At 46.8% G+C, this 25404-nt stretch overlaps 1 protein-coding gene across 1 annotated transcript in view; it reads left to right on the plus strand.

Annotated features, from left to right (window-relative positions):
- Window positions 1-25404, plus strand: part of LOC138953537 (poly [ADP-ribose] polymerase 1-like) — a 58191-nt gene that overhangs the window by 11370 nt on the left and 21417 nt on the right. The window contains exons 6-10 of the mRNA XM_070325376.1: window positions 6454-6541; window positions 7349-7465; window positions 23506-23588; window positions 24002-24121; window positions 24710-24808. Coding sequence (XP_070181477.1) covers window positions 6454-6541; window positions 7349-7465; window positions 23506-23588; window positions 24002-24121; window positions 24710-24808 — 507 coding nt within the window. The remainder of the gene's footprint in view (window positions 1-6453; window positions 6542-7348; window positions 7466-23505; window positions 23589-24001; window positions 24122-24709; window positions 24809-25404) is intronic.

A 25404-nucleotide genomic window follows, 5' to 3' on the forward strand; every position in this document is an offset into this window, starting at 1 on the left:
AGCTGTTTACCTGAGGGGCTCTCTCAATGTCCTGGCCGACTCCCTCAGCAGGGGGAGCAAGGTCCTGCACTCAGAATGGACTCTCTCCCATCAGGCTCTGGATCGTCTTTGGGTGCAGGTTCACAAGCCTCCCATCGATCTGTTCGCAACGAGATTCTCGGCTCGTCTCCCCTTATTTGTCTCTCCGTTTCCGGACCCTCTAGCTTGGGCCGTGAATGCGCTGGATCTGGATTGGTCGGGTCTGCAGGCTTATGCCTTCCCTCCGTTTTGCCTGCTAGGCAAGGTGGTGCGGAAAGCAGACATAGAAAAGCCAGCGTTGGTTCTGGTGGCCCCGCGGTGGCCCAGTCAACATTGGTATCCAGATCTGGTGCGCATGGCGGTTCGTCCACCCATTCCTCTAGGTGTTCGAAAGGGCGACCTGGTTCAACCCAGGTCGGGCATTCCGCACGGGGACCCGCAGGCGTTGCAGCTTCACGGCTGGGACAGGCTGATCTTTCTTAACCCAGTGTGGGATTTTCAGTGGGGCGACCACCCCCAACCCAGCGCGTCCCCGGGTGGCGGATAGGGGAACGATCTTCAGATATGGAGATCAGCCGCTTGCGGCCGCGGACCAAACTGGCTCCGGGTGGGATCCCGGAAAATCCTCCCCCCTGTGCTCTCAGGGTAGGACGTACGGGCCATGAGCTAAGGGTGAGGTAACCCCGACAGAAAACCCCGAATGCTGAAGACGGAGGACCCGGGCCGCACGGCGCATTCTAACAAACCACGGGTACACGCACTTACGCAAATGATGACACAATCAACCAGCACAGATGGAAATGGCGCTCGCCCATTGAGGACCCCCCAGGGTGGAGCAGCGTCGGGTCCCATGCCTCAAAGGGACCCAGCCCCAACTACTGGAGGTCCCTCCCGTCTGTCTTGTCACGCCAGGGGACGCGGGAGGAAAGTGACTGGCACCACCACAACCAGGAAGAAACCCAGTCAGCAGCGACCTTTTCAGGTCATGCACTGGAACGCAGAAAGTATCCTGAACAAGAAGACAGAGTTGGAGCATATCCTGCATGAGAAGAACATCAACATCTGCTGTATTCAGGAGACGCACCTGACACCCCAAAAGTCCTTCAAAGTGAGAGGCTACCAATGCCTTAGGTCCGACAGAACAGACCGAAGCAAAGGAGGAATCCTGACCCTCATCAGGAACAACATCAATGCCTGTTTGATAGAAACGCACATGGAGGACTCCGAATATCAGGTGATTCGAATTCAGACGAAGACATCAGAATTCCATCTTGTCAACTTCTACTGCCCCAATGATAGACACCTCGCCCTTGACACGATCCCCGCAAAGGCCTCCAACTTCATCGTGGTGGGTGACTTCAACAGTCATTCACAGAGTTGGGAATATGACCACCTGGATCGGAGAGGAGAAGAGGTGGAGAACTGGCAGGACGACAAAGGTCTCATCCTTTTGAACAGTCCCTTTGACTGCCCTACATTCTACTCCAGAAGATGGCACACTACATCCACTCCTGACCTAGCCTTCTGCACGGAAGACATGCACCAGCTAACCAGCAGAGAGGTCGGAGAACAGCTAGGTGGAAGTGACCATCGGCCAGTCTTTTTGACCCTGGGCATGGAGTCCTGCACTGAAGCTTCCTTCCCACGGTGGAACTACAAAAGAGCGAACTGGTTCCTCTTTAGACACCGCACCAGCGAACTCACCAAAGACATCAGAGTCGAGGGTCGAGACATCAACATGGTGGCGAAGGACTTCAACATGAGCATCCTCAGAGCAGCGCGTGAGTCCATTCCCAGGGGTGCCAGGAGAGACTATAAGCCCTACTGGAGCAATGAATTGCAGGAACTGGATGATGATCTGGCAGACGCCAGAAGGGAAGCAGAAGTCAACCCGTCACAAAACAACAACATCCGCCTCCAGGAAGCCAAAGCCAAATATCTCAAAAAGAAGCTACAGGCAAGACGGAGAAGCTGGCAAGAGAAAACAAGCTCTCTGAACCTTGAGAAGGATGGCAGAAAGCTCTGGAGGCTCACCAAGCAGTTGAATGATGAGAACACCAGCAGAGGAAAGATCACATTAGAAGAGAACGGGAAGGTGCTAACTGGAAAGCATGCTGCCAACCAATTTGCTGAAAGCTATGCAGCTGAGAGCAACCTCCATGTTAGCCCCGAGAAACAGAGAGAAGCAAGAAGAGAGAAAAGAGAGAGACCTGCCAGACAGTCGACAGTGGACGCCATGAGTCAACCACTCACACTCCACGAGCTGCACTCAGCTCTGAAAAAGTCAAAGGCGAAGAAGTCCCCTGGCCCAGACGGCATCACCAACGAGATGCTAACCCACCTTGGTAGTGCAGCAGAGAACAAGCTACTCGAGGTCTTCAACAGCAGCTGGCAAGAAGGATCGCTACCACAACTCTGGCGAGAAGCGATCATGATCCCCATCTTAAAAAAAGGGAAGGATCCAAAGAAGGCCACCAGCTATCGCCCAATCAGCCTCACCAGCTGTGTTGTGAAGACCCTGGAGAGAATTGTGAACGAGCGCCTCAGGTGGTACCTGGAATCCAGGAACCTCCTCGCCCCTGAACAAGCTGGATTCCGACAGTTCCGCAGCACTGAAGATCAGGTCACTTACCTGGCGCAAAAAGTTGAAGATGCCTTTCAGGAACAGAAGCTGGTCTTCGTCACCTGGATAGATCTTCAGAAGGCCTTTGACAAGGTCTGGAAAGATGGACTCCTTCTAAAACTGCTGAGGAAAGGCGTGTCCAGCAACATGTACCAGTGGATTCGCTCTTACCTCTATAACCGCAGGGCAAGAGTTAACGTCGACCAGACCAAAAGCAAGAAGTTCCTCCTTCGTCATGGCGTCCCTCAGGGCGGAGTCCTCTCCCCCACACTCTTCCTTCTCTTCATCGACGATCTGGTGTCTGAGATGCCCAAGGGGATCAAAGCTGCTCTCTACGCAGACGACCTTGTGATCTGGTGCAAGGAGGAGCACGCAAGTACTGCCACCTACAGAATGCAGCAAGCGGCAGATAGGCTGAACGCATGGGCAGAAGATTGGTGCGTCTCCATCAACAAGGAGAAATCTTCCACCACCCTATTCACACTGTCGCCAAAGCAGAAAGCCGGAACCATTAGGCTTGGTGGAACTCCTCTGAGAGAGGATGAAGAAGCAACGTACCTTGGTGTCACCTTTGATAGACGGCAGACCTGGAAACCACACATTGCACAGGCAGAGACGAAGGCCCGGCGCAAGCTAGCCATACTCAGGAAGCTGGCAGGTACCACCTGGGGAGCGAACGAGAAGATACTGAAGACAGTATACCAGGGAACAATCAGACCCCACCTCGAGTACGGCTCCACAGCGTGGTCAACCTCAGCCAAGACAAACCTGCAGACCCTTGACCGTGTGCAAAACCAGGCCCTCCGACTCATCACCGGTGCAATGAAATCCACGCCCATCAAGGAAATGGAGAAGCTTACCACCATCCAACCCCTCTGTCAGAGAAGAGAAGCCAAGACTATGGTACAGGCCGAGAAGCTCAAGTGCCTACCCGACCACCCCATGAAGCACAGACTGAGCAACCTCACCAAGAACCGGCTTAAACGGAGCAGTTTTGTACACGAGAGCAAGAGACTTTCTCGACAGTACAGGGAAGTCCTTCCACAGAACACTCTACCTCTGACTCAAGAAGAAGAGGAAACCCCCAAGGCAACAGAGAAACCAGGCATCCAGATCTGCACCAGTGTTCCACATGTTACCTCAGGAGACGATCAGAATGACACAGCTCGACAGGCACTCACCTTAGCCCTGATCGACGAACAGTACCCAAAAGAGGCGTGGATCCATGTATACACCGATGGATCAGCAACTAACGCCGTGCTCAATGGAGGTGCAGGCATTCTCATCCAGTTCCCTGGGGGACATACAGCTACATCCAGCGTTGCCACTGGCAAACACTGCACAAACTATAAAGCAGAAGCAGAAGCTCTCATGCAGGCCGCCTCCTTCGTTCAGGACTCCGCAGACCCTTGCTACCAAGTTGTCTTCCTCTCGGACGCCCTTTCAGTCCTTCAGGCCCTAGAGAACGACAAACTCCCACAGCTGGCCAAAGCATTACAGATGGTCAGACAAACCAGAAGAGTTGTCCTCCAGTGGATACCAGCACACTGTGGGATACCAGGAAATGAAAGGGCAGATGAGCTGGCAAAAGAAGGAGCCGTGGAAGACCAACCTGAAAACAGTGTCAGCTTTAGTGAGCAGAAGACAATCATCAAGGCATTGATGAGGCCAAGGACAAACAGAGATGACTACCACACAATGTCCAGAGAGCAGCAAGTCAACCTCATCAGGCTGCGTACTGGCCACAACAGGCTCAATGCTCACATGAACCGAAAGTTCAAGCTGGCGCCATCACCAACCTGTGCCTGCGGTCAAGAGGACCAAACAGCGGAACACATCTTACAGCGATGTCCCTTACTAGATGAGGAACGAAAAGAAGTGTGGCCGTCACCAACTCCCTTGCAGACCAAACTATACGGCAGTCGACAGGAGTTGGAGAAAACGACAACATTTATCACCAGTGCTGGACTGATTGTGTAACCTCTGCGAACGCCAAGAAGAAGAAGAAGCAGCTTCACGGCTGGGTTCTATCAGAGGCTCTCTGCTCCGGGCGGGTGCCTCAGAGTCAACTCTGAATTTGGTACAGCAAGCGCATAGAGATTCGACGAAGTCGGTCTATTCCTCGCACTGGTCTGCGTGGACAAAATGGTGCGCTGAAAATGGTGTTAGCCCTCTCTCTCCCAGGTCAATGCAAGTTGCCAATCATTTATCTTGGTTGGCAGGGAGGGGGGGGTCGCCTTCTTCCTTGCGTGTGAGGCGTTCTGCTATATCTTCGACGCTTAGACAGCTGGGACGCAAAATTGATTTAAGTGGCGTGATCGCGAGTGTGCTAAAGGGCGCTTCCCTTCTTTCAGCTCGGTCCAAAACGCAGCTCCCGGCGTGGGATCTGTTTTTAGTTTTGCGTTTTTTGGCATCGGACGATTTTGAGCCCCTGCACTTAGCTAGTCTGGCTAAGCTTACGAGGAAAACTTTGTTTCTTGTTTTGCTCGCCACAGCTCGTCGTGGCAGTGAGGTGCACGCTTTGTCGGGTTTGGCGCGTGATATTTCTTTAGAGAAGGATGGTTCTTTTTCGTTGAAGTTTAGGCCGGATTTTTTAGCAAAGAATCAAAAGCCCGGTCATGCTTCCCCGGTTATTCATATTCCCCCCTTGAGCGCTGTGCTGGCTCCAGGAGATCCTGATGCTCTTAACTGTCCGGTTCGTGCCCTCAGCAGTTACTTGTCTAGAACGTCTCCTCTTCGCTCGGAAACTCAAAAGCTTCTTTTTATTTCACTCAATACTGTCAGAAGTAAAGACATTTCTAAAGTTACCCTGACCAGATGGGTGTCGATGACAATCAGGCAGGCTTATATGTGGTGGCAGACCCAGTCGGGGGATGCTAGAGCCATTCTGCCTCTTACCTCTGCCAGAACACATGAGGCTAGGGCATGGTCATCGTCCTTGGCTGTGCTCCGCTCAGGACGCCTCTCGGAGGTTCTTGCGGTGGCATATTGGAGATCAGAGGACATCTTCATTAACCACTACTTGAGGGATGTTGCCTCTTGTCGTCAGGACGGCTCGTCTGCCTTGCCGTCTCTGGTGGCTGCTGGGCAGGTTCTTCGTACTTGAGAGGGTGAGTACCCGCCACCTATAGTAGCAATCTGCTATATGTGAGTTGGGTAAGATATGTAATTTAATTAAAAATTTTAGTAATAAATTTTCATTTGATTAATATACTTACCCAACTCACATCGTTTATTCCCTCCCGCCTCCCCGCTGTGGGTTGTGGGTTTCTAAAAAAGGGTGTGAGTTGGGCTTCGTTTGGAATGATGCATATGGAGGCGTATGCGCGCGCATACGGAAGTCGGAAGTATGTATTAATATGGCCTTATGGGATTGGTCACTCTTTTTTTAGAGGGGCTTCCCTTGGTTACCAAGGGGATGCGTACAGCGTTACCGGCACTGAACTAGGGTTAATTGCTATATGTGAGTTGGGTAAGTATATTAATCAAATGAAAATTTATTACTAAAATTTTTAATTATCTCCCTTCGTATTTTCCTTAGACAAATGGGTATTTTGAGGCTTAATGTTGGGAATTTTGAATGCATAATAATTAACCTGCATGAAGTCACTGTATTGTAATATTAACATTGTTTTTGTTTTTCAAAGGCTGAGAAATGAACAGAAAGGGTAGAATGTCACATTGGCCGATTTTTGAGTTTAATCACAGTTTTTTTTGCACGTCTCGGTCAGAGAGAAACGTGATGCAGAACTGGAGGGAGGAAGTGATGATAGCGTATGTGAAGTACAGGTAGCTCATGTTTGCTGTTGCAGGAAGAAGAGGAAGGCGCCGGAAGCGAAGGATGCTAGTGGTGGTAAGAAGGTCAAGAAAGAAGAATCAGAGGAGGAAAAACTGTTAAAGGTAAAAATCTTATTCAAATGAGGCAGAAACTCCTGAGGATGAAAGTCACTTGTTCATTTCGATGCTTGTTATTATCTACATTGGGGTGTGCACGTTAAAGATCCCACGATTGACAAAAGGGTCTTTCCTGGCAAAACTATATAGGCATAGATAAAAAATTTCCACTAAAATACCCGTGTGACTTGGAATAATAGGCCGTGAAAAGTAGGATATGCGCTGAAATGGCTGCGATCTGCTGGTCGATGTGAATGCGTGATATATTGTGTACAAAATTCCATCTCACACGGCATAAATAGATCCCTGTGCCTTGAGTCCGAGTCTGGAGATACGCGCGCGATATAAGACTTCATATAACCTGGTTCCGCACGACTCTCACTTTCGTTGCACGTATCATAAGCATTTAGAATGCTTATGTCCCTTTGTTTCTCAGTTCAAAGTAAACATTCTGTAACATAAACATTCAATAAGATAAGCATTCATCAGTATCATGTATTTGAAGAACATCGCTAATACAATGCTAAGAAGCTAAAACCTTATTAGAGGAATAGAACCGGAGGAAGTGTCAGAGTAAGCCTTAACAGCAATAAAGTTTGAGGATGAAAGTTGCGTGTTCATTTCAATGCTTGTTATTCTTTCAGGAGACTGGTTCTCAATAACACTCACTTACTCGATGACACATGTCGTTTGCATTTAGAGCGCTTACTTCCCTTTGTTTATTAAATCTCTTTAACAGCAACAGGAGAGTTTCACTATAGTGATCATTTTGTTAACGTGCATAAGCATTTAACATTTCATGTTTTGTTACAGGAGCAGAGTCAAATTATCTGGAAGATCAGAGATTCGCTGTCGAAGGACGTGTCAAATGAGGCTCTAAGGGTTCTGCTGGAACTGAACAAGCAAAAGATACCCCCTGGTGGAAGCAAGGTATGTTATAATCTTTTGTTTTGCTTGCTGTAAAAGTTAAAGTGTGTGTTCAGGGAAAAGTTCTTTTACATGCAGGGTTGTGTATTTGATGTTTGGAAAGTAGTTGTTTGTTTTTCAATAACCTCATCAGGTTTTATGGTTTGATTGAAATTAAAATCACACAGTTTTACTTTTAAGACAAGAAAATGCATACTATTGTGCGCTCTTGTTGTTCTGGCAAGTGGAACACACCTTCTCAAAATGTGTAGAAGTGAGTAGGACTAGGAGTAGAAAACTGCTCATAAAACACCAACCTTTGTCTTGTCAGCTTTGCATGCATTGTGACCTGTTGAACGAGCAATTTTGAAGCTGTTTTACAGTATCTGTGTTGTTGTTGATGGCTGTTAAAGTTAGCTAATGATATGGGCTACGCGTGCAAAGATTGTTTGTTTTTCTTTCGAATACATCACCTCAATTTAAGGGAAGCTTCTAGCATGAAAAAATGACAAAAAACGCTTTTTGGTGTGATTTGAGTTTTCATGTGATTTTGTTTCCATAAACCCTTTCCAACCCCCCTATCAACCGTATTAGTTATTTCTGCAACCCTAAATATTTTATTTATTTTATTTCTGAGGTAAATGTTTTAAAAACAACACCAGTCTACCCCTCATTAACTATGCAAAAAAATTGAAAGGCCATATCTTCTCTTCTACCTAACATAGAAACAAAATTTAAACTGGGATATGAACAGCAAAATCCCTTCTAGCCCCGTTTAGAAACGCCAAACAAACTCCATTACAATGATTTTCATTGGTTGTTTGGCAAATGGCCCAAAGAAGGCCAACCTGAAAACAAACCAATCACAAGCCTTCTTCTAAAAGGGCTTCGGCTGCGGCCCACCCAGTTGAGAAGTGGGTCAAATCAGCCTCTGTCTGTGTCTTCCACGCTACTTTCGATTGGGTCAGTGTGTTTGCCATCAAAACTTGTTTATAGCTTACAATGGGTAAAAGAAAGGATTGCTACAAGAAAAAGACAAAGACACCTCCAAGGAATCGACATGTTTTGGCTAGGCTTCCCTTGGATGCAAGCAATTCAACTGTGGAAAATGTGCCTGATCAGTGTCGGCGGCCTGCAAAGAGAAAACGTGGAGAGGAAGAAGCGTCGTCTGCACCTCTGCATTTGTGTGCATCGAGTGCCAAACTGCGAAAATTGGACACAAATAAAGAAGAATCTGTGCCTTTTGACAGCCAAGATGAACTTACTGGGTTTAGATTCGTTGACTGTGAACTTTTAGTCACATTCATCAACGGATTATTGTGTCCTGATTGCAAACGACCGATCGGTGCTGCGCGGCTTTCTTCTGTGACTGAGGTGAGGACAGATCTTGCATCTGAACTGAAATTCGAGTGTGGTTGTCAACACAACATGACTTTGTTTACATCTAAAAAATGTAACAAAGTTTTTGAGGTAAATAGAAGGTTCCCTCTTTCTATGTTTGTTATCGGTCGGGACCAAGCACCTGCTAAGAGATTCCTTGGCAACATGAACATACCATGCTCACTAAACAATAGCACGTGGGCCAATCACAAGAATCAGATCAGGAAGGCCACAGAAAAAGTAGCCGATATCAGCAAATCTGTTGCTGCACATGAGGTTTCTGAGGCCTGTGAGGGGAATGATGTGACTGTATCTGGGGATGGCACCTATCATAGACGGGGATTTCAGAGCAAAAATGGAGTGGTAACTGTGCTCAGTGTAAATGGTAAAAAGTCAAAAGTTGTAGACACCGAGGTGCTGTCTAATCACTGTGACAGCTGTAAAAAACAAGAGAAAAAGAAACAAGGACAAGAACTTTTGGATTGGAAAGATGAACACAGACAGAGAAATGTATGTGACAAAAACCACGAGGGGAGTGCTGCAGCTATGGAACCTGCTGGGGCATTGAAGATCTTTAGAAGGTCACAGGAGCTACATGGTCTTAGATATGTCAACTTTCTTGGGGACGGGGACAGCAAGACATATAGTTGTCTAAAAAATTCTGAGCCACCTGTGTATGAGGGAGTTAGAATAGAAAAGTTAGAATGCTGTGGGCATGTGCAAAAAAGAATGGGTCGCCAACTTTTGAATAAAGTGAATGAACTAAAAAACAAAACTTTCAATAAGAACGGCAAATCTGTCAAAGGCATAGGCGGAAAGGGGGGTGGGTTGACAAAAAAAGCAATACTCAAAATTCAAGCTCATTTTGGTGCAGCTATAAGGAAGAATTCTGGCAATTTAGGACAGATGAAAAAGGACATTTGGGCCATCTGGCAACACCGTAATAAAAAACATGACAACTGTGGGACCTGGTGTCCATCCAAAACTGGCAGAGGAGATCCAGACAAAAATGCCTTTCCAGATTTTGTGTGCGAAGCCATCCGTCCAATTTTTGTGACCCTGACCCAAGATAGCCTGCTGGAAAGATGTCTTCATGGGGGCTCTCAGAATACCAATGAGAGCTTCCACAATCTCATCTGGCAAAGATGTCCGAAGACTGTTTTTGTCGGCCGAAAGCGACTTTGCTTAGCTGTAGCGGACGCAACTATTGTATATAATGATGGAGAATGTGGAAGGCTGGATATTTTCCCTCTTCTTGGGATGGAAGCTGGCACATGGACAAGACAATTTCTCAAAAAAGTGGATGCAAGCAGAGTGTCAGCTGGACAAATCCAAGCAAGTGAGGCTGTGCAGTTTGCACGTCGACTTCGGTCCCTTCATGCCGCTGAACAGAATGTAGATGGGGAGGAATATTACTTATCTGGGGCTCATGAATAGACTAGGTAAGTCACAGATTGTTGTACACATGCACATGTGATGTCCTGTAAAAACTTTTGTCCATGACAGATATATATATGCATGCATCTCCTCTTCTGAAGTAAAGAGCTTACATTTTGACCGTTTTCTCAAAACGCGTTTCAGTTTATTTTGACCGACCGTTTCTTGAATATCTCATGAACCTTTGCAGATATGCTTATAAAATTTTGTACAGTGTTTCAGGACACATAAAGCTATAATCCCACATAGGATTTAGTTGATGCAATCATTTTAAACCAATTTTCATTTTTTAGATTTTTTGGCGTTAAACCGTTACTAAAAATTGCGACTAAATTTCAAGTTATACATTTTATCCTATGTGATAATGTAGTTCATGTATTTAGAATTGTATATGCAAAATTTTAAGTTTGTATTACCTTTCATGACCAAATTATGTGGGAAATGCCAAACATCAATTTTTGCGAATCCGTATTTATACCCTATTTTAAAATATTTATATAAATTAAATAAAATACCTGAGGCCAATTTCCCTTTTATGTTTGTAATCTTCAATAGTTGGACTACACACACACATAAATTCAAGTTATTTGGGCATCATACTGAAGAGCAATTTGAAGTGATTTTTGGTCGATTTTCATGCTAGAAGCTTCCCTTAACTAATAGGAGTTACCTTACTTACGAGTGCTAGACTGAGAAGCGTCCTATGTTACCAGTACTAGACTGTAAACAAGGTCGCTAACTCTAGATTTCCGTCGGTATACCATTTAGGGGAGTAGTCTCCCTTTGTCGGTAGTACCTCTCTGCGCATGTGCCAATGCCCATAATCCCCAGTTTCAATTTCTTGCTACGGGGAGCTAGACGTGTATTTAGACCTTTCCCGTCTAAGAAGACTTCCTTCACAGGAACTACAACATTCACCTTCAATCACGGTTTGGGCTTTCCTTTTTAAGGGCGATTACTACGCCCGTATACATTCAATGATTCATCACGTTGAACAACGTAACGAACCGTGAAAATGAAAGTGAAACGGCTTAAAAATGTAACAAAGTTACTTGGTCATAAGTAGAAGGTACTTCAATCATCAATGATACCTTGTTGACACACAGAGCCTAACAGGCTCCGTTACTTGTCTTTTTTAACTAGTGAACATGCAATTGAACGACAACTATTCTTTACTCAGTCGTTACGAATGTCGAACAGATATTTACAGCGGTTGGACCGGTTTCATTGGCGCAATAGAACTCCGCGAACGATAACTTACCTTGCCGCTTTCAATGGAAAGCAACGGCAGGTCACCCTACACATCAATGTAGGAATACGAACAAGACCTTCAACTTCGAAATTACCCGGAAGTTTTTTGCGTTTTAACAGCTTTTTATCGACTACAGCGACTGCATGCGCGTTATCCCGACCGGAAGCGCATTTCTGATCCGAATTTTTAGGCGTACAAAGTACCGAGCGCCCGCGAAGGTTACATACGGCGTATGAATACTTCTGTCATTACAAACTGCGATGACTTTTGCGGGCAGCGTAGATACGGAACGCAGTACGCTTGAACGCTGATTGAACTGAAGGCACAGAGCGCCCGCGAATGTTACATACGGCGTATGAATACTTCGGTCATTACAAACTGCGATGACTTTTGCGGGCAGCGTAGATACGGAATGCAGTACGCTTGAACGCTGATTGAACTGAAAGCGGGTTGTATCGAAGAATAACAACAACAAACCTCGCCCGCTTGGAAAGAAAACCAAACACTGAGATTGAGATATGCGCCTCCGGGAATATTACGGAGGGAACTTCCTTTACTCTCAGAGAAAGGCAAGTAATTCTCTCTCCTATGTTTCTGGGAAACGATGTTTTCTGCGGTTGGCAGATTATGGTTTTGGTATTTTTATCAGATGATCATGGTGGACTCACAGAGACCACGTGGTGGTACTTCTTCAAATTGGATAAAGAATACTTTCCTTGCCAACTTAACTTGATTAACTTGTAAACTTGTATGCGTGCATACATACACATTATCTATATATATATATAAAAAATAAAAAAATAAAAATTTTTTTAAATTGACAAGGAAGAATTAAAGTGTATGCAAACACAGATGGGACATCTTTATTGGGATATAATCCTTTTATTCTTGGCAAAGGGTATCAAAGAAGTCAGTTGATGTTACAAATTCCATTTTCATGGAGTGTTTAAATCAGCTATCTGAGTGGTAAAAGATTTAACTTATGGATAAACTCAAGTGTTTACACTTTGAGATTTACACTCAGCTAAAATCTGTTGATACCACAGTGCCAGGAGACAGCTCTTCAAATTCAATTAGAACAGGCACACATATATACTTATGTTCTGTTCCAGTGCACAATTGATGTACATTACACTTGAATGACATGTTATGAATAATATACAGTTGAAACCATGCCTTAGGGGCATGAATAAACTTGGTTGTTAACACATGAGTATTACACTCAGCCGAGTTTTTTCACAACATGCAAGATCGAGCAAGGCTCTGAATAATACTCACAGGGGAGCTTCCTATAATGTTGTCATGCCTCTACTTATTCCTGGTTCGTAGGCAAAACCTAAGCCTTTGACCTTTAACAAGGCCACATCTCTACTGTTGTCACCTAATCCTACGACTAGGTTCTCAGAAGTAGACAACAGGACCTAACAATAAGAGGCCGCCCTTAAATAACACTGGCTCTAGTCAGGTTCATACAAGGGATACAATGTTTATCATTTCATATTATGGAAAATATAACATATTTGCTAAACGGATGTTGTTACAACACACAATTAACTATGCCTCCTAGACAGAGCGGCTACTCTCATGAGAAAGGTACTGGATAAACTCTTGGCACATCCATGCCGTTATCAGTACGAGGGGGAATTAAGTCATATTGACATGTATTTATATATATGTAGACATTACCAAACAGACAATGTCGGGCGCTCTGGGGGAATACCTCCAGTAAGCACAGGAAGAGACAGGCTTCCTTTTCGCCCTGATAACTCCCAGGATCGTTGCGACAGCTTTGACAGACCCTCCAGCTGTCAGGCAAGATGTCCACTGGGCGTAACATGAGTAGAATCTCCCTGAGGTAGCTACAGCCTCGTCTGCAACCTCTCCCTTGAGGTGACCCCGAAACACGGCTGTTGACAGGACTGGGCCCCTCCCACCACTATCTTTGCCAGGGTTCCCCATCATGATGGTGGCTTCATGCATTTTGACTACCAGTATTAAATTACATATTCTTACTCCGAATCACATGATTAGCATTGACACACTTGGAGATGCCAAGGTCTGATAAAAGCTACCCGTCTAGGTATAAGGGAAGCAACCCCAACTAAAAAAGTGACAGCACCATAGTACTTGCCACACTAGGTTGCCTCCCCTTAGGGTGAACTACGTCACTAATGGTGCCTGGTCACATGATACACAGATCAATCGACTTCTATCACTTGAGAGGACAGGTCGTGTTTTGCTTTGCTCTGGCTGTTTTCGTGTCTGCTGACACCCACCGGCCTCGGCGCCCGTCTTCTTGCTGGCTTTGCAGCTGGTGAGATCTTTCCTTTATATTCGTTGACTTGTTATTGTCTTCTGCTGAGAATTTCTTACGTCTGTTAGACTTTGAAGTTCTCAGTGGCTGTTGGCTTCCTCTTGGTCGCCATTTTTGCTAACACGTGGCGTTTGCTATGTTGACGTTTTTTCGTCCGTTCTCGGACGCTTAACGCTTTTGTAGTGTATGGTTTAGCTGCCTTTGGCGGCTACAACGCTTGTGTTAGCTTGTTTGCTCCTCCTTGGTTGCCATTTTTTGCGTCCTTTCGGACTTAGCTATTTTCAGTGGTTGTGGCTTCCTTCTTGGTCGCCATCTTTCGCTAGCACGTTGTTGTTTGCTATGCTTATTTTCGTCCGTACTCGGACGCTTAACTCTTTGTATAGCTTGTTGTTTAGCTGCCTTTGGTAGCTCCTAAGCCGGTTTTAGCTGCCCTCTTTGCTTGCTTCTGAAATGTTTGTGTCCGTTCGGACTTTGCTAGTTTCAGTTGTTTGTTTATTTTTCTCTCGGCCTTAACATGGCCGTCTATGAGAATTAGAGGGAGCTAAGGCTGAGGGTTAGGGATTGGGCACTGCTAAGCTCTAATCCTCAGTATCCTCTTCTTTTGAAGAACTCTATCGTTGTCGTTTTGGCACAGGTTTAAGAATTTTTTTTACGTTTTTCTGTGCCTATTTCTGCTACGGACGATTGGCCGTCAGGCTCTCTGCCTCAGTCTTTGCCTCTAGGCTGTCGCTTTACGTATACGAATACGAATACTTTATTATCTCATACAGAGAATTTCAGTGTCGTTTTACGACTATTTCGGCTCCAGAGTCTAGTGCTCTGGGGTCTAATCTTATCTTTTGCTTATTTCCAGAAATAGATTCCCTCGTTCGCGAGGCTTTGCCGCGGCGGACATCGTCGCCAGCTCTGCCCCCCGCCTGGGGGTTAGGCGACGTTCTCTCCTTGGTGTCTTTTGATGCCTGTGCCTTCAGACTCCGGGTCTTCTATGGACCAGGCTGCTGTCCGCCGTGACTTTTCTGGACGGTCCCGCGGGGACCTTCTTCTCCTCTTCCTGGCCGGCATTTGTTGCCTTCCGCTTGCGGTAGCGCAACGGTGCATGTCCCTCCGGGGATCCGGTCACAGCAAGGTTAGTGTCTGCAGCAGCCGTTTACGGCAGCTGCTCTTCCGGTTCCCGGAAGCAGAGGTTCACCGGCTAGTGCACAGGCTACTGTCACGTCCGGTAGAGCTTCGACTTACGTCAGCAGTCGTCCGCGACAGCTGCTTCCAGCTTTAGCCGGAAGTAAGAGGTTCACCGGCTAGTGCACAGACTACTGTCACGTCCGGTTCGAGCTTCGACTTACGTCAGCAGTCGTCCGCGACAGCTGCTTCCAGCTTTTGCCGGAAGTAAGAGGTTCACCGGCTAGTGCACAGACTACTGTCACGTCCGGTTCGAGCTTCGACTTACGTCAGCAGTCGTCCGCGACAGCTGCTTCCAGCTTGGGCCGGAAGTAAGAGGTTCACCGGCTAGTGCACAGACTACTGTCACGTCCGGTTCGAGCTTCGACTTACGTCAGCAGTCGTCCGCGGCAGCTGCTTCTGGCTCCGGCCGGAAGTAAAAGGTGTTTGACTTAAGGTCAAACAGGTCATTCCTTGAGTGCACAGGCTACTGTCACTTCTGGTTTGACTCAAGGTCATACAGGTCATTCCTTGAGGGCACAGGCTACTGCCACTTCGGGTTTGACTGAAGGTCATACAGGTCATTCCTCGGGTGCACAGGCTACTGTCACTTCCGGTGTGAATCAAGGTCTTACAGGTCATTCCTCGAGTGCACAGGCTACTGTCACTTCTGGTTTGACTCAAGGTCATACAGGTCATTCCTCGAGTGCACAGGCTACTGTCACTTCCGGTTCGACTAAAGGTCATACAGGTCATTCCTCGAGTGCACAGGCTACTGTCACTTCCGGTTCGACTAAAGGTCATACAGGTCATTCCTCGGGTGCACAGGCTACTGTCACTTCTGGTTTGAATCAAGGTCATACAGGTCATTCTTCGAGTGCACAGGCTACTGTCACTCCCGGTGACTCAAGGTCATACAGGTCATTCCTTGAGTGCACAGGCTACTGTCACTTCTGGTTTGACTGAAGGTCATACAGGTCATTCCTCGAGTGCACATACTACTGTCACTTTCGGTTTGACTCAAGGTCATATCTACGGGTTTCTGGGCTTCAGCCCTCACTCTGTGCAGCAACAGATCTGGCATAGCGCTGCTGTTTCAGCTGCCCTTCCGACTCTGCACGGATTTTCCGGTTCATTTCCTGCAGCTTCCTCTGGATCGTCAGGGAACGTTGGACACGGTTTGCCCTTCGGGCATACGGGCCTCTGACCTCAGGCGAGCCAGCAGCTGCCACACACTTTGGTGGTGGGTTCGGCTGATCCCCTCACTCCCTGGCCTTCGGTTTTCGATGCCCCTCATCCTCCTCTTAGTCAGGGGTGAGGTTGGGCCGTTGACTGGCGGAAAAGGGGCTTCAGGCTCGGGCCTCCCCCGCTCAGCGTCTGTAAACCTCTCCTGCGCAGGCTTCTTCTTTCGGGACATTAGCGGCTCAGCGGAAGTTACCTTTGCCCAAGACGTCCCGGAATTTGCTGTCGTCTTTTGCCCTTCCGCGTGCACCTTTGCCGGTCACGCCGGAACTTCTTCTTTGGGGAACGATTCGGGTCCCCTGCTCTCTGAGCAGACTCTCTTCCCCTCTGAGGAAGTGGGCAGACAGCTTTTGGAACTTGCTTCCATTTCGGAGACACTCCTTTACGGAGTCCTTGGCGCCCTTTACACTCAGTAAAGAGCAGGACGCAGGGGATGCTTTCTCCACCTTTGCTAGGGCGAATTTAGAACAGAGGAGGCCTTGGCCTTCCTCTCTGCACAATGCTCATGCGGTCTCCTCGCCCATTCCTAGTTTATGAGGAATCAATGAGAGACACCCTTAGTTCTTCACCCTTGGTGGATGGGTCTCTCCAAGGCCTCCTGGCCTTCAAGGCCTCCTGGCCTCCAAGGCCTCCCTGGCCTCCCTGGCCTCTTAGGCCTCCAAGGCCTCCAAGGCCTCCAAGGCCTCCAAGGCCTCCTGGCCTCTAAGGCCTCCAGGCCTCCAAGGCCTCCTGGCCTCTAAGGCCTCCCTTAGCCTCCAAGGCCTCCTGGCCTCTAAGGCCTCCTGGCCTCTAAGGCCTCCTGGCCTCTAAGGCCTCCTGGCCTCTAAGGCCTCCCTGGCCTCTTGGCCTCCCTGGAGATAAAGACTTGTAGGGACCTTCAGGTCTCTTCTTTTGCTCTTCAAGCTTTGAAGCAGCAAAACAGGCTCTACCTAAAGCAGACTCAGCCCTTTCAGGCTAAGTCCTCAGCTCAGGTTTATCCGGAGAGGTTCTTTCTTTCACAGACGTCATAGTCTGTGTTTTTTAGAACAACAGCCGGTATTACTAATACTATTAGGGCATCCGGGTTTTTTAGCCTCGGCTGGTGCAACAGCCATTCCATCCGTTGGTGGTGGTGGTTGTTGTTTGCTCTTATGGACTCGGTCCTAGTGGGTCTTTCGCCGAGTTTGACTCTGTCTTTCTCTAGCGATCGGACTTGTTCTGGTGTTTCGTCCAAACTTAAGGTTTACTTGAGTTGGCCTCGGAAGTTACATTCAGATTTTCCTGAGTTTGCATTGGTTTTGGCAATGCATGGTGAGGAGCCTTTCTTGTGGCCTATCACTTTCTCAGCTTTATTGGCTAACCCTCTCCTTTCGGCAGAGGTCTAGTCAATGTTCCGGTTTTCTGGGTGCGGGCTTTTAGTCCAGCATCTTTTATGGCCGGTCTACGGGCGTTACGGCTCTCAGCCTTAGCCCGGGTAATAGTCTCTTGACTGGCACGGGCGACTACGGTCTCCGTGTCCCTGGAATCTGCGTCTCCCTCTTCTCCCTCATCCTGGCATGAGACGAGTCGGGGCGACTTCCGGTGGTTTGGGTTGCCGGTTAAGGCTTCCTTCTACCACTTGCAACTATTACGGACGCTTGCCAGTTGTTTTCCGTGTCTGACGCTCGGTTCTGAGGTAATCAGACGCGTTTGGCTTTTCAGCTAAACTCAGGAATTCTTTCTGGGTTCGGTCTGCCGCGAATTTTACTTCGGGCCTTTTCCCTGAGAACTCTTGTTCAGGGAGGCTTAAGGCTGGTTGGCTTCACGGTTTTCCGTTTTCCTTCCCAGTCTTGTTTTCTGGTTTAGGTTTTTGAGTTTCATTCAATTACCTACAAGCAGACTGCTCTGCGAACACTGACTTTTTGTCATTTTGTTTAGGGTCACTGGTCACATCAAGCTTTGGCCACGGCGGTTTCCGCTTTCCGGTGCTTACGCACTACCTTAGGTCGCTGCTTCCTCTTTTTACCCCTCTCTCTGCTTTCGCAGGGACCGGTAGAGGACGACCGGTGACCGTCTCCTTTTGAGATTTTCTCATTGAGTGGGACTCTCACTCATGGAGCATTTCCAGGCCGTTAGCATTTCCTTCCAATAGAAAGGGGGGGGGGGTCAGCTTGTCTTTCCCTCTACTCGGCTCGGGTTTCTTCAAGGCTCGGGTCCTTTCCGGACTGTTTTACGGTTCAGGAGATTGGAAGAAGTGCTGGGCACAGCTTACCGGCTCTCTGATGTTGTCTTTCGCATTTTTTGCCTGAGAGACATTGCGGCTGTCAATCAGGATGGTTCTCGGTCCTCTTTCTGTCATTTGGCAGTGGGCCAGTTCCTGGCAAGGGTTTTAGAGTGAGTTGGATGTTTTCTTTCTCACCGGGTCCTTTCCTGACTTTTGGCAGTGGGCCAGTTTTTGGCAAGGGATTTTCTTTCCCTCCGCCTTGGCATAGCTATCTGCTATCTTTTCCCCTAGGCGCGGCCCGAGCTCATTTTCCAGGGCCTGGGCCTCCTCCTCGGCCGTTTTACGGTCTAGGAGGTTGAACGACGTCCTGCGCACACCTTACTGGCGCTCGGCTTTTGTCTTTATCAGTTTTCGTAGGGAGACCTGGCTGCCGCCTGGCAGTATGGATCTCGGTCCATTACTGCCTTGGTGGCAGCTGGAGTATGTCGCTCCAGAACTTTAGAGTGAGTTTGAACTTTTTGATCTTACCCACCGCCTTGTTGGAGTTATCTGCTAATCATGTGATTCGGAGTAAGAATATGTAATTTAATCGAAAATTTTTAATTAAATTTTCATTTGATTAATATACTTACCCGAATCACATGGGTAATTCCCTCCCGCCTGCCCCGCTTTATAGTTTCTTAGTATTCTATAAGTCGATTGATCTGTGTATCATGTGACCAGGCACCATTAGTGACGTAGTTCACCCTAAGGGGAGGCAACCTAGTGTGGCAAGTACTATGGTGCTGTCACTTTTTTAGTTGGGGTTGCTTCCCTTATACCTAGACGGGTAGCTTTTATCAGACCTTGGCATCTCCAAGTGTGTCAATGCTAATCATGTGATTCGGGTAAGTATATTAATCAAATGAAAATTTAATTAAAAATTTTCGATTCAGTGCTGCAAACTGCCTGTAGCGATGCTTCAGCACCGGAAGGACAGCTCCCGCCCCCCATTGCCTGTCTACCACCTCCTGACGGACTGAGGAAGACCTAATGTTTAACGCTCTTGGAACTAGACCAACACTTCACGCCGGACCATATTCAGCAGTGCCCGGCTACACAGAAGTCTGGGAGTGTGAGGAGAATGCCTAGAGCCTCCTAGTTATCTTCATCACCTGGAATGGAGAGCTAATGGTTAGAGGCTACAACCTTCACACCGGGGAGCCGCCCTACCAGTAACAAGATGGCACCTGCAATCTGCATACAGATCACCAGTCAAACAGCGGTGGACAACTGAACAGGGTATAGTAGTCACATCAGTTTCCATGCATACTGCAAGCTCTTGAGGTCTCTAGATGTCTCCTTCGGATACACAGCTACAAGACAGACACTGCGTACCAAGATAAGAGGAATCAAAGTGTCTCAAGACATTTGCCTGAGGAAACGACTCTGAAGATCACTCACACTTGGAGTGGAGCTTGTTCAACAGGGTAACAGGCCCAAGAATCTTGCCATACAAGCGTCGGGCAACACGGGTGAGCATGTTCAGGCTACATCACAAGGCGGGGAGCTGTTGGAGATAACGCAGAGACGGGGGAAGAAGTGCTCTGAGATCGTCAAGTTCAGAATGCTTTCTTGACCTGTGGACGGACTCAGCGTAACAACTTGCAAGAGTTGCCCCTTCTTCCTGAATGTCATCTGACACCCGCATCAGCCAGGGGATGATGATAGAAATGTCAGATTGTACAGTCGACACTCAACAGAGGATGTCCGACACCTGTAACAGGTCACATCTCGACTGATAATGGTAACAACTCTGGCAGAAGCATCAACAGGAGAGACGACAGTAGACGTCCTAGAGAAGGGATGGGCCGTTTAAGATCACTGGGCAGGTGCCCCTGAGATGATCAGCAGCTTTTGGAAGACAACCTACCCCAGGGTCAGGCAGTCCTTAGGCTACTAAACCTCATGGTTATCATCCTTGGACCAAGTCAAGAACCGCCCTGATATGGCGCTTCGTGGTCGGCTGGGCGTTAAGCAAACAAACAAACCAAGTCAAGGCAAAACCCTTCAACAGGGACAGCACTCAACCTACGTCATGCTTCAGAGACGGACAGACTTGACTAAAGAGGGAATGTCTCCCGAGGTGACTCCGCCCGTTTTTCCATGGACTTTCCAGGAAGGACACTGAGAGATAGTCTGAGGTCTGGCCAGCCATCCGCACTATGAGATCCATGGGCCAGATTTCATAGATCAAGGAGGACCTCTCAGCCCATGCGGATTGATTAGTGCTGCCAGACATCTTGGACTGGGTAAACCATACGTCCCTCCATCATTGAGTCAAATTTTCCTGGAACAAGTAGAGCTTCCTCTACCTTTAGGGGTATTGGGTACGGCCACAGACACACTTGGATTTGGGAAGGCTCAGCCACCCCTTCCAACCGAACCTTGAATTGGACAAGCTTCGTTTGCCTCTTACAACTGGAGCTCTAAGATCCCTGGACCACAGAGATAAGACCTAGAGGTATTCCTCCCCCGAAAGGCATAATGAGTGCGGCAATACCTTTGACAGTGGGTGAATGTGTCCATCCCATCCATATGTAGACTCTCAGATGCCTGGACTCAAAAGCTAAAGGAGCTGGAGGAAAGAGACACAGTGAGATCCTAGCAGGAGCTAGGAATACCACACAAGGCTATCTCCCTCGCTCCCAGTCTACGGTGACACAAGGTTATTGGGTGAGTATAAGTTGTGTCACTCTAAGAGCTTGAGGTAGAGACACAGTGAGATCCTAGCTGGAGCCAGGAATACCACACCAGCCTTTTCTCCCTCGCTCGAAGAGCCTGAGGTAGAGACACAGTGAGATCCTAGCTGGAGCCAGGAATACCACACCAGCCTATCTCACTCACTCCCAGTCTACGGCTACGCGTCGTTTTTGGGCGAGAAACGTGGCAACTCGGGTGCTGACTAAGACCTTTGTCAAGTCAGAACTATGCATCAGACCAAGAGAGTACACCTCCTGCCTCAGGCAGGGGCCTGAAAACAACTTTGCATAGTCACCCTAGAGCTCAGCTCCACAAACAGCTGAAGTGCCCCAGAGCTCACAAAGCTATGCTGGTCAGACAATGCAACACTTGCCGCTCGCAGCCACGCCTACTGAAAATCCAGATATGGACTTGGGTGATCTAGGCAGAAGTACTACTGAGATCACAACATAAGACATCTTTGTGAGTTCAACTACCAGGGGGCAGAACTTTGCATCAGCCCAAGATAGTGCACCTTCGGCCATAGGCCGGAGAACATCACTGCATAGTCATCTAAGAACTTGTGAGCTCTACAGAAATCTGGAGTGTCCCAGAACCCACAAAACCTATGCTGGGCAGACAACCCAGCAGATGCCACCTACAACCATGTTTACAGAAAACCTAGATCAAGGACCTGGCTGATCAAGCCAGAAAACGGTCCTGCTGAAATCACAAATGGGACCTCTCAGTGAGTTGCATGCCAGGCATGGCACCCTCTTGAGTAAGACAAGAGCGGTCATTCAGCCAATAAGGGCTCAGAGATGCCCATGGTCACTGGGGACCCCCTCACGCTATAAGTGTGGAATTTCAAAGTAAGAAGCAGGTTTTCCCCTTGGGTAAAGGCAATACAGCTGGCTGTCTTTCACTGGCTATTCTAGGACAAATGGTACCTATAACCATTAAGGGTAGGCTTATAGCCCCCACATGCGTTGAGACAGGCACAGGAAAGGTGCAGACAGTGACCGTACTGCTGAGCGCACTTGCGCTTACTTCCTGTCACGCAGGAGGAACAGCTAAGTCAGCCTGAATTTACACTGGTATCTGTGCCTACCATGGAAAGTGGTGCCTCAGACCAGAATTCTACAGGATCTCTGGAAACTCTGTCAATCTCCCTTAAATGGAGGATCAGTCGCAGAGACGCACCTTGGTGATAAGTTCAAGGTATTAGAGGAATTGTTATCTCTGACCATTCCTCATCTTTTAGGTCGTTCACCTGATCCGCCTGCAGAACTTTACGTTGCTGGGGAGTTGGGTCGCTCAAGGCGCATAATGGCAAGTCATAACCATAACCCAACATTGATAAAGACAAGTGATCAGAGGAATAGTAACGACCATCGAGTAGAAACCAGCTCTACATTGACAGGTGGGACTTTCTTTCGATTGTCCCTTTCTGGAGCAAGTTGACACAGTGGCAACAATGCAACTTGCCACTCGCCCGACTCAGGATTTCTTGCTTCTCAGTCCGATGATCTATCCTTTTCTTCCCCCGATTTTACAGGGGGGATTCCGGACAAATGGGCTGAGTCGGGTGAGGTGACACTAGATTACCGATCGAAAGTCAACCCTCCAGCCTGTTATCTATTCTCCTATTAGTTAAATTGAGGTGATGTATTCGAAAGAAATATGTATTTTTTACAAGTAAAATGACTATTTCTAAGAATACTCACCTCAATTTAACCAGAGACCCTCCCACCAACCCCGCTATTGACTTAATAGCTTCGAATTGAAACTGGGGATTATGGGCATTGGCACATGCGCAGAGAGGTACTACCGACAAAGGGAGACTACTCCCCTAAATGGTATACCGACGGAAATCTAGAGTTAGCGACCTTGTTTACAGTCTAGTACTGGTAACATAGGACGCTTCTCAGTCTAGCACTCGTAAGTAAGGTAACTCCTATTAGTTAAATTGAGGTGAGTATTCTTAGAAATAGTCATTTTACTTGTAAAAAATACATTTTTCTAATGCTAAGTTTATGAGAAAACCTTTGCCTCATGTTTAAGATAGCATGCAACAGTTCCAATCTGAGTAAGTCCCCCATGGTATCTTTGGATGAAGTACCAGTGGAGGCTCTGCAGAAGACCACCAGCTTTATCTCCAGAGCTGGAATTCGAGTGGGAAAGGCGAACGACAAGAAGAAGAAGAAATGGGATGAAGCTACTTTTTGTGAAGTTACAATTAAACGACAATTCTATCATTTTTCAGTGCACCTGGGGCACTTTAGGAGAAGTATCTACTCCTGCCTTAGAATTGCTATTACTATGAGAGTGGAAGATTGTGTACTTCATGTCAGCTTAATGCATAATTCATTCTTTTGCAGTTGCTGGATGCAGCTGCAGACTGTCTGGCTTTTGGTGCCCTTGACCCCTGCTCTGAATGTAAAGATGGACAGCTTGTGTACTCGTGAGTCTGTGAAAAAATGTTGTACATTAGTAAAGTGGGATGTAGTGCTGTCCAACATCTTTGGATCAAATTCAAGAGACCTTAGGGTTCAGATTGTAGTGGAAGTATCCAAAATATGTAAATCACCGGAAAGCAAAACAGGAAGAAAACTTCAAGAAAGGGAGGAAGTAGGGAACCAAAGTTAGGATTTTATTTGAAGCAAAACTATTGCTGTAAAAGGTTGTATGATACATTTTTTTCTCCTTGTTTTCTTTCTTTCTTTCTTTCTTTCTTTTACATGGGACGAACTCTCAATTCATTTTCTACCAGTCTTTGTTGAAGGTGATATGGGTAGTGCCGGAAAAAAGACTCTAAAGATATTTCAGTAACAAGAGCATGGTTAAGATGTTTCATTTTTAATTTTTTCATTGTAGGTCTGAGGGTTACAAGTGCACAGGCAACGTAACAGAGTGGACCAAGTGCATGCACATTACCAAGGTTCCCAAACGCAAGGCGTTCAAAGTGCCAAAAGAATTCCACGACGTGCCATTCCTGTAAGTCAACACGGAAGGCTACATTCAGAATCTGAATTAATTATTACCTCTAACATGTTGAAAATGAAATGAAAAAAAGAGTTGTTGGTTATTGGAACACTTAATTTTTGACAAAACGAAACATTCACATGTACAAGGAACCAATGGTCTTTATAGTGGACAGACAAACAAAGAATTAATATGAGATGAATGTAACTTAGCTTTAGAGTCTAATATGTTAAAACAAGATTTGGTGTTAAGTGGTGAGTTTTTACTTTACCATCTCCCTCCTAGTCCTACATCTGAAGAAGACTTCATCACTTGTTGTTAGAAATTTACTGATGACTTTGTTTATACTCGCTTCTGCATCGACCTGTACATGTACTTGTATCCTTGGTCTGTAGAGTCAGTGGGATCTTCTTATTGTCAGCTGTTTAAACACTGTTGTCATGATTTTATAATCTCTTTCTTGGAGTTAGAGTATGCGATTGAAACACTTCTATTGACATTTTTTCTTCTTCAGTGACACTCTAATAATGAATGTATTAATGGTACCCCGTGAACCATGGTGTGTTTGAATTATTCAAAAGTATTTGCTACTGTTTTCAGAAAGAGTTACAAATATGTGAAGAGAGAGCGTGCGTTCCCAACAGTGACGATCACAGCCAATGTGGGGCCAGTCAGCTCTTCCACGGATTCCACTGATGGGTAAGGCTGTACAGTTTCTAATCAAACGTGTTCCGTACCGTTGTATTTTCCTCACTGTTTAGGCCTAAAAAAAAAATAGGTGTGGTTACGGTAACCCGACCTACCCTATTTTTAGGGGCCAACCCTATAACTTTTTATTACATTTGTCAAAATTTTTTAAAAAACACAAGAAAACGAGTGCAGAAAACGCAATGAAAGCGATAGCGCCCGAGTCGCACACTTATTTCCCTGTCAAGTAGGTTTAATTTGTACACATTAGAAAAAAAAAGTAAAAAAAAATAAAAAGTGATTGCCTACCTTCCTACCCTATATTTTTTGGCTATGTTACCGTAACCACACCTATTTTTTTTTTTGGCCTTATCTGCACCTTGTGTTCATATGCCTACCACCAGCAAGCAACTGGTAGTATTTCTGAGTGCATCTATAGTGTACCTGCAATGTGTGGACCTTAAACAAGAGGACACCTTCTCCTGTCCCTTTGTCTATTATTTTGACCAAGATATTCTGGTCATGTCAGCTAGGTCACCTGCAGTGATTGGGAAATTTTGGCTGGTCCTAAAAGTGTCCTTTCACCACAGGTACCGCATTGCACCACA

This window comes from Littorina saxatilis, linkage group LG17 (assembly GCF_037325665.1).
Source record: "Littorina saxatilis isolate snail1 linkage group LG17, US_GU_Lsax_2.0, whole genome shotgun sequence".
In the NCBI taxonomy this organism is placed as follows: Eukaryota; Metazoa; Mollusca; class Gastropoda; order Littorinimorpha; family Littorinidae; genus Littorina; species Littorina saxatilis.